This window comes from Amia ocellicauda, chromosome 9 (assembly GCF_036373705.1).
Source record: "Amia ocellicauda isolate fAmiCal2 chromosome 9, fAmiCal2.hap1, whole genome shotgun sequence".
Taxonomy (NCBI): domain Eukaryota; kingdom Metazoa; phylum Chordata; class Actinopteri; order Amiiformes; family Amiidae; genus Amia; species Amia ocellicauda.
The window spans coordinates 38,215,402-38,227,854 of record NC_089858.1 but is presented as its reverse complement, the minus strand read 5'-3'; the positions used below and the strand labels follow the sequence as shown (position 1 = coordinate 38,227,854).

At 39.4% G+C, this 12,453-nt stretch overlaps 1 protein-coding gene across 1 annotated transcript; it reads left to right on the top strand.

Moving 5' to 3' along the window:
* Nucleotides 1-212: 212 nt before the first annotated feature.
* On the top strand, nt 213-11,762 carry chmp7 (charged multivesicular body protein 7). The gene is made up of 11 exons (XM_066714419.1): nt 213-413; nt 1,390-1,681; nt 3,189-3,360; nt 4,401-4,586; nt 4,805-4,938; nt 5,687-5,735; nt 7,611-7,730; nt 8,594-8,692; nt 9,339-9,399; nt 9,636-9,857; nt 10,332-11,762. Exons 1-11 carry the CDS (start codon nt 410-412, stop codon nt 10,370-10,372), a joined length of 1,380 nt encoding a protein of 459 aa, XP_066570516.1. The 5' UTR covers nt 213-409; the 3' UTR covers nt 10,373-11,762.
* The last annotated feature ends 691 nt before the right edge of the window (nt 11,763-12,453 follow it).

The following is a 12,453-nucleotide window of genomic DNA, read 5'->3' as shown; positions in this document are numbered from 1 at the left end:
AATACATTTTAGCTGCCGCTTATTACCATGCTGTTACTTTCCTATTGCTGGATACGCGCAGATCTGCACGACCACCACTCTGAGCTGCGCATCCCTGCATGTTAAACGCTGTTCGTGCGAGAGTCTCTGATTGGTCCTGCGGGGTCACACAGCGCGCTTCCCATTGGCTGAGTGGCCTGTCAGTAACGCCGGGAGGGTGGAAGTAAAAACTGCTCATCTTTTACTTCCGGGGTTAAAGTTTGTCTCTTCCAAGCTGCACTGTTACGAAGATGTTGTTGTTGTTTTTTTCGTTGTTTTTAACAAGGCCAATTAAAGATGTATAGAAAGATGCAATGGTGACAACATTCAAGTATTCAGGCTTCAAAGGAGAAATGACTTGCTAAGTAGGAGCAGAAATATACAGTTGCTAATGGGTGAGTTGGATCAAGCTACCGAAATCCTGACATTTTTCCACAGAATCTGCTGAAGCAAAGTAATAACAAGGTCGACATTTAATACTCAGTCCCTGTATAATGTAAACGGGAGTGTTACATGCATTTAATGGTTTATTTTCCAGCGTTTATTAAGATGAATATCAAATCAGCCTTTGCAAATGCTACAGGGTTACCTTCACTTTTGCTTTCTGAATAGTTTGAAGGATGACAAATAATAAGCGTTCTTCCCATAAGACCTTTGTATCACTACAAAGTGGTGAATCTCGGTTTGTAATCTTTTATGCAAGGGCTAAAATTAAAGTGTTGCATGTGTTTGAGATTGACTAGAGCTATGAACCTGTGTTGTGTGGCTGTGGTGCTGATGGGACTGGGGTACTCAGCAGTTGTACACATTGAAGTGAGCTTAGGACTTCTTGCTTCATGATTGTTGTTTTTGTATGGCAAGCCAAGTTATCATTTTGAGATGTAGTCAGTTGCATTTCAAGATATCTTTAAATCATTTACAGATATCTCCACATTACTTTTAGACCTCATTTAACTCAATTTACATATTCAATTTAAATATCTTGATTTCATTTCAAGATATACATTTGGAGCTATCTATAAACCATTTCAAGATATCTGTAAATGACATCCTATAGGTCGGCTGAGATTATCACTTCCTGTTTACTCTTTCATTTGCATAGAAATGAATGAGTGAGTAAACGGGAAGTGATAATCGTTGGCTGCATGATTTACAGATCTCAGCATTTAATTCAGGTATATTTCAATGAATTCCAGATATCTTCTAATGATATTGCAAAACATGTAAAGGCATCTGAAATTAATTTAGAGATCTCAAATTAATTTCATTTTTTGTATATATATATATATATATATATATATTTAAAGGTATCTTGAAATGCAACTGAACATATCTCTAAATGATAACTTGGCTTGACCTATTTTTGTGCAGGAGATATGTCGAGTCCCCTGCCAAAACAACAACAACATGAAACCTACGACGAGTTTCCCCCAGAGTGGGCGGACGACGAGCGCATGTGCTTCTTGTTTTCGGCATTTAAACACAACCGCGAAGTCAATTGCACAGACTGGGACAGCAAGATGGACTTCTGGGGCCCGTTGATCGTCCGCACCTGCCGGCAGCGTGGTGCCGTTTGCGTCACCTTGCAGGAGCTCAACCAGATCTTCCACAGAAAGGGCAGTTTCCCTCTGGGTCTTGGCACCGTTATTCAGGGCATGGTCAGGTACACACTCAACTCCCACAGCACACATCACATGTCTGTAGTAACGTAAAGCTAAGGGTGATATGGCTTGAAAAGTAAAATATTAATTTCAGTCCCCACCAAGGTGACCCGAATAGGATATTTGGATACAGGTTACAGGATCATGTTGTGTTTGGAACACAATGCCAACATTTTGAATACTTTAATGCAATAAAGGCAAAACCTGGACTGCCCTTATTCTTAACCTACATTCTTTGCTGTTATTTTAAATGCACATGCACCTTGTTGGTTAAAATCTTGGCTATTAGTTGATAGAGGACTTAAAAACCGCATAGGGCACGACAAGCAAATCTATTTTAAAATACATTAAGAGAAACGGTGGAATTCAGGACTTACTAAACTGTATTAACAATTGAGTTATGAATGCATACTCAAGGTAATTTAATTTTTACTTTAATTAGTTTGAAAAATGATCATGCTTAGGAGGGGGTCATAAAATCTGACCCCCACCTGATAAATATAAGTATAGTTTTGGAAAAAAAATATACAGTGGTCTTCAACCCTAGCCCTGGGGAGCCCCAATCTGGTTAAATGTACAAATCACCCTTAATCACCGATTTCTAAAGAGCACATGGATACACCTGGTAGTTATTAATCTTTTAAGCAATGATTAACTTGTTCAATTAACAGAGCTTAGGTCCTTGATGTCAGAAATATATTCATGTTTGTTTCAAATTAAAAAACCTGGATCTGGTTGCATGAAAGTGTATTAGATTAGTCTTAACCATTAGACTAGTCTTAATTTGACAGACTAGTCTGATGCAAGTTAGACAGTTGCATTAAAAATAAGTCTGACTAAGACTTCGTCAGGCCAACTTAGAATTTATGTCTATCTTCCCATTGAAACGGCTTGCCTGAGACTATGGTGACAGTGTCACTGGTTCTGACAGGTGAAGCCTCCCATTGGCTCACACATACTCTGCTCTCCCACCCACCGGCAATCCCCCAAAACATAGAGACTCCTCCCCGGAGATTTCAATAACCAAATCTGTGGTCCTTTTAGGTTTTTAACTGATAACAATTTAAACTAAGCAGGGGTCTTCAAAACTGATGCTTTAAAGACCCAATCCGGAAAGTTTTATAGATCACCCTTATCAAAGACTTGGCAATACTTTATTCTGATCAAATAAAAAGGTACATTCAGTAATTGTATGGAAATGTGAAATAAACACCAGAGTATTCAGCCTTTCAATGAGCAGGTTTCCTTTAATTGAACAGGTGACTGGCTTAATAGATGAATAGCTAGTGTGTGTTCTACATCTTCACAAATTGGTGGTTTCGTGAGACCTATTAGACTGACTGGAATGGGGGTCACCAGGACCTGGGTTGAAGCCCTCCGACATGAAGGGTCTGGTCAAGTAAGTGCAGACCTCACCTGGAACATTAGCAGAGTCAGGAAGTTGTCCGAAAGTCCGCCGCCTCGGTTTCTGACCCCCTCTGACTCTCGCTGTTGTGGTTGGCCCTGCAGGCACGGGAGGCTGCAGAAGGAGTCAGAGTTTGCGGCGAACGTGGACTCGGGCTGGCTGTCCTGGGGGGTGGGGCTGCTCCTGGTCAGACCTCTAAAATGGACCCTCTCCACCCTGCTGGGCACAAGCCGTGTACCACTGGAGGAGTCCTACGTGGTGATTGAGCTCGTTAAGGTTCGTCACAGATTCGCCAAGTGTTACACTCTGGAAGAACCTGGAAAGATTAATTTTTCTTTTTTCTTTAAGCTGTAAAGAGCAGACTAAGATTTGGATGAAAAAAATAATGGTGCTGTTTATTATTGACTGTGAAAGCGTGGTAACAAGAATACTGAGCAGGGTTTTTGCTTACACTCATCCTGCACAGTCACAGTCTCTGTTTTCTGTTTTATCCAAACCGTGAACTGCTTAATTGATAAGAGATACTGGGCTTAAATAGTCTTGGTTTCTATGTCCTGTAGATCCTGTAGGATCCTTGGATCACTTACTTATGAATGGACACCAAACGAGCACGATGGGTCGAATAGCCTCTTCTTGATTGTAAACTTTCTTATGTTCTTATGTATTCAGCGTTTGATGGTTTCAAGAGACCAATAACACATGCAGGATTGTGGCTCTTCAGGACCAGAGTTCCCCACCACTGATACAGAGTATATTAAAGTGTCAATACAATAAACCCTCTCCCCCAACACAGAACAAACATATACAGTTCTAGTTATTAACAGCATTAATAACTCCATAGAAAAGGTACCTCCATAGTGTCTCTTCAACATTATCAGGGTCATATTTAGGTGAAGGTTAGTTTATCTTCCAAAAGGTTTAATAGGGGATGAAACTTTCTATACTACCTTGTATTTTAAGCGGTATGTTCCAATCCAGGGGTTTTAAAGACTGTTTTGAGGGGAATGCATAAAAACAAAACACAAATATGAATAAAAATACATTCATGCTAAAATGAAAATGAATCTACCGCTAAATTGTACTTTTAAGCAATTGATTAAATTATGAAGTTTTTTTTTTACCAATTTAGATTGTATTAGATTTGTTTGAAGTTTGCTGTAAAACATGAAGGTGCATTGACATTTAAAAGGTTGAGGGCTTCTGCTTTAAGCCTGTCTGTATGCCTCTGTTCCTCTCTCTGCATGCATCTCCTCTTCTGTCTCTGTCCCTCTCTCTCTCTTTCTTTCTGTCTCTGTCTCTGTCTCTCTCTCTCTCAGGAGAAGGCCACAGAGCTGCTGCGTGTTTACCGGAGCTCCCCGATAGCTGACCGCGCCCTGCTGTCCTTCCAGGAGCTGAGGACAATGGCTGCCCACATCTGCCCAGATGAGACCACGCTGTGCCTGGCGCTGCTGCAACTGCAGAGAGAGAAGCATGTGACCGTGTCGCTGCACGAGGGGGAGAAGGTGAGCAAGGGACAGTTACAAAAATAATGTGATTTTTTGCTTAAGGTACTCATTGATCAGAATTTAGCCTTTCCAAGACTATATCAGAGGCAGAGTTCCAGGTCACTTATTAAACTTGCTGGATGGGGTCTCTCTAAGAGCAGCTCTCGAGTAGTAAGCTGTGGAAACCCTAGCAGCTCTTGGCCAGCCACACCTCACCTTTCTGTGCATTTGTGCAGATTGTGAAGTTCTCCCAGCCTGGCCAAGGGCGGGTGCCTCCCGTCAGCGATGTGGACCTGGGCATATATCAGCTCCAGCGAAGTGAGAGGCTGCTGGGAGAGAGGGTGGAGGCATTGGGGGAGGAAGCCGACAGGTGAGCCTTCTGGGCTAGATGCATACTGGGTTGTTTTATCCTTCACTGAAACACAGGTACATTGTGGCCATCTCATTATAGATAGTGGAGAAGTGGGTGAGTGGGGGTAGTTAGATATCCTAGTTAAAGGAATCAAACAGTCCTAGGTGATCTTAATCAATAGCTTTGGAGATTCTGTGGATCCCAGACAATCAATGTAGGTATTCAAAGACCCCAGTCAGCTCTCTGGCTTAGTTTATTTGAAATCATGCATGAAAATGTGGGTAGAATTTTACCAGTGTTTAACCCTCCTATATACCGTACTCTAGTGCACTTCAGTCCTGTTCTGCTGCCCACCCCCCCATCCTCCCCTTTTTCAGTACATTATGTTGTATTTGGATCAAAAACTTGAACTGGTAGCTTGTTAGATTTCTCTTGAGTTACCAAATTAAACTATGGGACGTTTAGATGAGGAAATCACAGCTGGGTTTAGCCTCAGGACACCAATGCCACCGAGTCATTAACCACCACATAAAGTTTGTTTAACCTCAAAGACGGCACCTTCTTCGGCATTGTTTTCAGCAGCAATCTTGTATTATAAAGATATCCCCCCAGGACATTACTGGCCAGACCCAGAATTGCTTAGCTGTGGAGATGTGAAGGGGTCGACCTTTAGGGTGGTACAGCTGAGGTCTGTAGCTCTACCTGTGAATGAAGTGTTCCAGTGGAGTAATCCTGAACACAGTTTCTTTGTGTTGGACGTGTGCAGGTGCAGAGAGGAGGCCAGGACACTACTGCGCGAGGGGAAGAAGACCCAGGTAAAGGATGCATAGGAAGGTCTTTATTCAGAGTCATACAATAGAGATATACACCACAAGTGACAACCATAAAAGGGCTCCTGACAACGCCAACTTGTTATCTGAGATATGACATTTAAATTGTAGTGTTACTATGATCCTGCTGCTTTTGTTTGCTTTATTGCGTTTAGGACCTTTATTTTTAAAGATGAGCTATGCACAGCTTCGTTATAGCAAGAATGTATGCATTTTGTTTTATGACATTTTAAAAATATAATTTGTTAGCAAAACTGAACCACAACACTTGCCTCATATTGATATATGGAGTAGCTGTTTAAAAACATGTAAAATAATTTAAAAACAAAAATTTTCAGACCCACAAAATGAGTCAAAAATCAAAGCGCTTGCTCCTTAATTGCTGTAACTTAACTAACTCCCCCTCCCATTGAAGAAAGTGGTGACAAGGGTAGATCCATTTAGCTTCATTATTTTAGTCTAAACCAAAAAAACTGTTCAAAAGGAAAAAAATTATGGTAATGGAACAAAAATGTGAGGGAAGTGAAAGCTCTGAGGGAGAATCTAAAATGAGCATCAATCAGGAGGCAGGAACTTAAAATTAGGCAGATTTTAAATTAAAATTCCAATAAATATAGTGAGTATATTGTTTATTATTATTATTGTTGTTAATTTATCAAACCAATTTTCTTATTAACAGCACATTTATAATAGTTTTTAACTTATTTTCATGTATTTTTTTTTATTATTCTGAACATCATTTAAAAGTAAGCTCCAAAATGGAATCATGCAAACAAACACTGCCTAATTTTTAATACTACTAAGGGACTTGAGTGGCTAACATTGATACTTAATTTGAAAAGCCTGGGTATTCAGGAGTCTCGTATAACCTCTGGATTCATCAGTTATTAAGACGATACAATAGACTACAATGCTTTGCCATTATGTGGGATTTAACTATTCCATACATTAAAGTGATTATGCTTTTGATGACTGTCATTTCCATATGGAATAGTTAAATTCCAGATAATGGCAAAGCATCTGGAACAGTGTGAGCGTGTTACAAGCTGCCCCTGATGAATGTTAAATACTGAAAAGCTACAGGGGTCCCACACATACTCGCAAAATTGGGTTTGATTTTGGAAAATATCAGGCTACTTATACTTTTTCTCCACATCAACATTTGATGCAGGTTGTATGGCAGTAATTGTAAAAATGTATCTAAATACAATTAATCTGTATTTTATTAAATGAGCAGCAAATTGAAATGTAAAATTTAATTTTAAATTGAGTACATTTTGCATTGAAACAAAAACCTTTCCGGTTTGAAGAAAGTGGAGAAAATACTTGGTTAGTTGGCTGCACTGTGCAAGAAACCTGCTTAAAACATCCTAGACAATTTCCGTTTTGTAGAATTATCTTAATTAAAGAGATGGATTGCTGGAATTCTGAGTCCTGCTACGCAGTATAGGTTGAAGAGAAAGCTAAAATAACACCTTGCACTTTATAATCGTATAACAATGACTCTCAGCTCTGGTCCTAGAGCACCCGTTTCTTCTGTTGTTTTTTTTAGTTCCAGCTGAGTTCTCTGTTACTTAAATCAATCATTAACTGAACAATCTCAAGTGCTTAACAACTGACCATAATTAACAAGATCCCATAAAGCAATTTCATCTCCGTAAATTTGTGTGAATTTCATCTTTGCACAGTTGAGAACCACTGGTCTTAGACAGTCCGGTTTCAGAAAGTGACATTATTTCTCCCTCTATATCTGTATTATTAACTATCTCTGTCCCTTTCATCCCTCTCTGTTCCTCTTCCACTTTTTCCCTCTCCTACATCTACTTCCTCCCTCTCCCTTCCATCCTCTGTCCCTCTCAGGCCCTGCGGTGTCTGCGGGGGAGGAAGCGTGTGGAGAAGCGGGCAGACCGGCTGCATGCCCAGCTGGAGACAGTGAAAGGCATTCTGGACAGGATTGCTCACTCACACACTGACCGCCTGGTAGGGGTGCCCACCACCCAACATTACAACACCTGGGATGCACACACACACACACACACACACACACACACCACAAACAAGCATGGCATTATACAGTCAACACTACATCTTTAAGACAGCATATCATTCAATTTCTAGCATGACTTACATGTTGCAAACTTCATCATCCCTTCATCATCCCTTCATCATCCCTGGTTATTCTAAGAATAAACTCAGAAGGGTCTATAGATTTACATGCAATGGTCATCAACCAACAGAAAATATTGCTAGCATGTACATAAATTTAATATTCAAAGGTGCATTTTTGAATTCTAAAATTGTTAAATATTAATTAATTAAAATCTTAATGTGTACAAATATTGGGTGTAATACAGGGTGTAGTAGCTCGATTCAAAATGGTTCATTGGGTTTCTTTATATCTAATACACATAATTAATATTATTATTAGAACACCTTAGTATTTGTCATACAGTAAGCTTCATGCCAAGTCATAAGTGAAAGAAAATCATACAGTTTTTTAAATAGAAATTCAGAAGTTAAAATGCAGGACAATATTAGCCCATAAAATTGCATGATTGCCTGCAAAACTGGTCTTAGGCTGATTTATAATTTTCTCTTTTATGAAGATGACCAACATCACGTATCTAAAAAGCAGTTTTTCTTCTGTTTCGTTCCACATGTGGATAAGACTTTATTTGTGAGTGTCAGATTTTCAATTGTAGCAGTTTGATTTAGTACTGATAGCAAATCAAAAACCACAGAAAATATTACTTCCCCAGTGATTACTCACAGGTTGCTTGTGTGCGTGCCTGCGTGTGCGTGTGCGTGTACATGTGCGTGCATGCTTGTGTGTGTGTGTGTAGGTGATGCAGGCGTACCAGGCAGGTGTGGCTGCCCTCAGGCTCTCTCTGAAGGACGTGACGGTGGAGAGAGCAGAAAGCCTGGTGGATCAGATTCAGGAGGTGGGTCTGTTTTCTCTATGACAAAAAACACGTATTCACATCACAATAACTGTATTTGTTTATATTATTCCTGTATAACAATTGATATTCTAAAATCAGACCATATTTTCCAGTTTGCAAGTTAGATTAAAAAGATAATATTTCTAACTTCAGAATGTTTGCCTAAAATAAGACGAACTTGCTAAGATTACATTTTTAATCATTTAATTATTCTGTTTCACAAATAAGACTGAGATCCACACACCGGAGTATCACTGTATTATGAATATACAAACCCCTTTAATTAGTATGGTACACTGCAGTAGGAGAAACACACATTGATATCTATGGCCTGACTGGTAACCTACTCTTACATTATATTGTATGTGATGGCAGATTGTTCTTAAACAGGATAGATTAACATTAACTGACATTGCCCCCTGACCCTGCAGTCTTAAACCAAGGAGCTGTGGTCTTCTTACTGTTGATGGCTTCCTCTTTTCTGCTTATACTCTTTAACGGTTTCAAACAACAGAGCTTCTGCAAATAATGGAAGGAATTGTGGTGGTTTATCAGTGTAGCCCTCATTCTAATGAGAGTTAACCATGTACAGAGCAAATACATGGTACTTAGTCACACCAACTGTCTTCATTCTTGTGCATTGCAGCTCTGTGATAATCAGGATGAAGTTAACCAGACTCTGTCGGGAGCAGCGCTTGATGCCTCGGGTATGTCAAGTTTCCTTATTCTCTGCACCCCTCTTTCCCTTTTTCAATGCATTGTCATGGTAAAGAAACGCATCTGAATCGAGCAGTGTTACCAATTTTAAACTAGACTCATTTTTGCTATTGCTGTTCTTTAAAGGGAAGTGATCTGTTCTCTAATGTGGAGGAGAAAATAGTAAGTGAATAGTAAATCCATTTCTCTCCCCTCCTCTGCCATTGTTTATTGGGTGTGGACACAGATGATCTAGAGGAGGAGCTCAAGACCCTATTGGAGGAATCTGATCCTGATGGCCCTCACACTCTCCCAGAGGTCCCCACTAAGCCCCTCACCCCAGGTATGGCTCCAGGTCGCTCCTCAGAGAGCTTCCTGGCCTCCCTGCCAGATGTACCCACTTCCGAGGTGAACATCACAGACGAGGAGCTGGACAGAGAGCTGAGCAGACTGACCCTCGCAGATACAGGTCTGTTCATTTTGCTCTGGGCCCTCAGCCTTACAAAGCAATACTGCCCTCCCAATCGCTTGCCTTGGACCATTGCACCACATTGGCTCCTTTAACAGATGCACAACATGTTTGTACAAATAAATGTTAGTTTGTCTGTATTTCATATTTTCTCTGGAGAGCTGAGGATTTGTACTTCATTCGCCTGTAAGGAAGCTTCTGCCATTTGAGTTTTTGATTGCCGTTAAGACTTAATTTGACATGACAAAGACGAAAGGCTAACTTTTATGTGTGTTTGTGTGCGTTTCCTTGTGGATGTCAACTATCTAATGTACAATTGTTGCTCTTAGCCAGATATTCTACTACAATAGGTGGATACCCCATCTCTAGATGCATTGATAATACTGTGCAAGGAAACCAAACTGTTGCTTACCTGTCTTTAAATGCATGTTTCTATTAAATGTACAGATGTTTCATTGTGTTCTCTCCCCGCAGTGGCTCAGAAACCACTGAAGAGACCCGAGCCAGCGCTGTGAGGGGTGAAGCACATGTCCCATTCAATATGGGTCTGCACAGAGAATGTCCGGGCAGTCTCTCGTCTGGATCTCCTTGTAAAAGCAATCAGTACAAACTATTATGTGTCTTTTGGAACAGGAGTACCTTTCTGTTTTGTAATGGTTGTTGTTTCTTTTGTTTTTATCTTTAAGAGGCCTTTACTTTTCAAATTGTGATCTGCTTTCGCTGTAATGAAAAGATATATGAAAAGACATTATATTCTGTACAAAATAACATGATGATGCCAAACAATAGATCGGACTGCCTCAGCTTTTTATTGACCGCTGCTTCTAATCCTTTTCAGCAACAATATCCTAAATTCCTAATTTTGCCTGCAATTTTTTTTTTTTTTTTAATAAAAGTTAAAGAGCCTTATTGGTTAAACAAGGTTAAGAAAATACATCAAAGAGAAAGGGTTTGAAGACTCCCTAGTGGCCCATCCAGTTAAAGCCCCTACCCAGAGTGTAGTGCGAGTCCTGCAGCCTGAAGATCGTAACTTTATATATTTATATCCCAAGATGCTTGTCTGGAAAATGTATCCACTTACAGTGCAGAGAGCACTTGATTGTTCTAATCTGTGCCATGTGACTGTGGACTCTGGGTTGTCCGATGCATTACTGTCTGAGCACTAGTAATGTTGGATGGGCTCTAAGTTGGCCAAGCTTTCCATGGTTCATTTGCAACTCTTTGGGACTGCCTGTACACCTGTGAGTTTGTCAAGAAGCAGATTCTGAAAAGAAGCATGTGTGTTGTCTATATCTCCCCAGTGCTGGTCCCGATGCTGAAACTGTGGCCCTAATTGGGAACAACATGTAAGGGGGGCTTGTACTTATCTCCCAATATAACATGGCAGCACTATTTTTTTAAACTAGTGAAGAGCAGTCCTGGAAAAAAGAGCAAATCTCAGGGTTCCAAAAGATAAATTGTTATTCATAACCATTCATAACGAAATCTGCCTTGATGGTTTTGTCATTCTTAACATGTTTTATTCCATTTTCAGCTTGTAACAGACCTGACATTTGAAGTCACTGCTAAAGGCACTGCTCGCCCTGGACAAGGGTGTCTGCTAAGAAATAAATAATACAAATAATAATAAATAATTAACACAGTGGTAGTAATAATAAGTTCAATATGCTAAATTGCAACAGCTTTGATATCAAGTACTGCTGGTCCAAAAATACAGCATTAGCTCATGTATTGACCACACTGCGATGAGCGAGATTCTCTAAAAGATTCATTATCGCTATAAACTGTAACAACATAGTGGCTCTTTAATGTAAATATATAATGAATTCTCTCAATTGCTAATTCTCTGTATATTATATTTTCTAACAAGTATAAGTCATGAATAAACAAAACCCTAAGAAATTGTGATATTTTCATTGAGAGTTTTTTTTTATGGTATAGTTATCTTAAACTGTGACAATTAAGGAATGAAGCAGATAACTCTCTTACTATTATTTCTGATTCTTTAGCAAAATGCAATGCAGAGTAATCTATGCAAGCCAGCATGCACACAATCCCTGGTGAATATTTTCAGTCTTTAGTTACGCGTTTCCACAGGGTATGATACCAATACTGTGTGATCATGGTAACCTTTTTCATAATAAAGTTTTTAGAATAGGTAATTTAGCATCATTTTCACTGAATGGGAGAAACTACAGTTTCCACCTAAATACAGTGTTAAGCTATTACAGTGCTTTCTTTCCTCAGCAAGGTATGGCTGAACCTCTCACTGTCTTTGCTATACTTTAGTTCAACCCTGCTATTTGATCTTTTAAGAGATTATTATTAATAATAATAATAATAATAACAATAATATTAATATTTTCTTTCAAATACATATGATATATACAGGGTACCGTTTTAAGCATGTGTTCTTTTTTGTTAACATTTGTATCTCCTTTAATGGGTTCTGAAAGTGGTTGTATCGAAATCAGCTTTTCATAGGAGTACAATAAAAAAAAAATGCTACCAAACTTCATCTATATAGTTAATTTTACCTTAACCTTGCAGCAAGGTGGACAACTCCATTCACATTTTCACTTCCCAAATACATTCA

Bases quoted from the DNA above. Each gene is read 5' to 3' on its own strand.
- chmp7 (XM_066714419.1), top strand. The intron at 1,682-3,188 runs GTACACACTCAA...TTGGCCCTGCAG, and splicing joins GTTATTCAGGGCATGGTCAG to GCACGGGAGGCTGCAGAAGG. The intron at 5,736-7,610 runs GTAAAGGATGCA...TGTCCCTCTCAG, and splicing joins GCGAGGGGAAGAAGACCCAG to GCCCTGCGGTGTCTGCGGGG.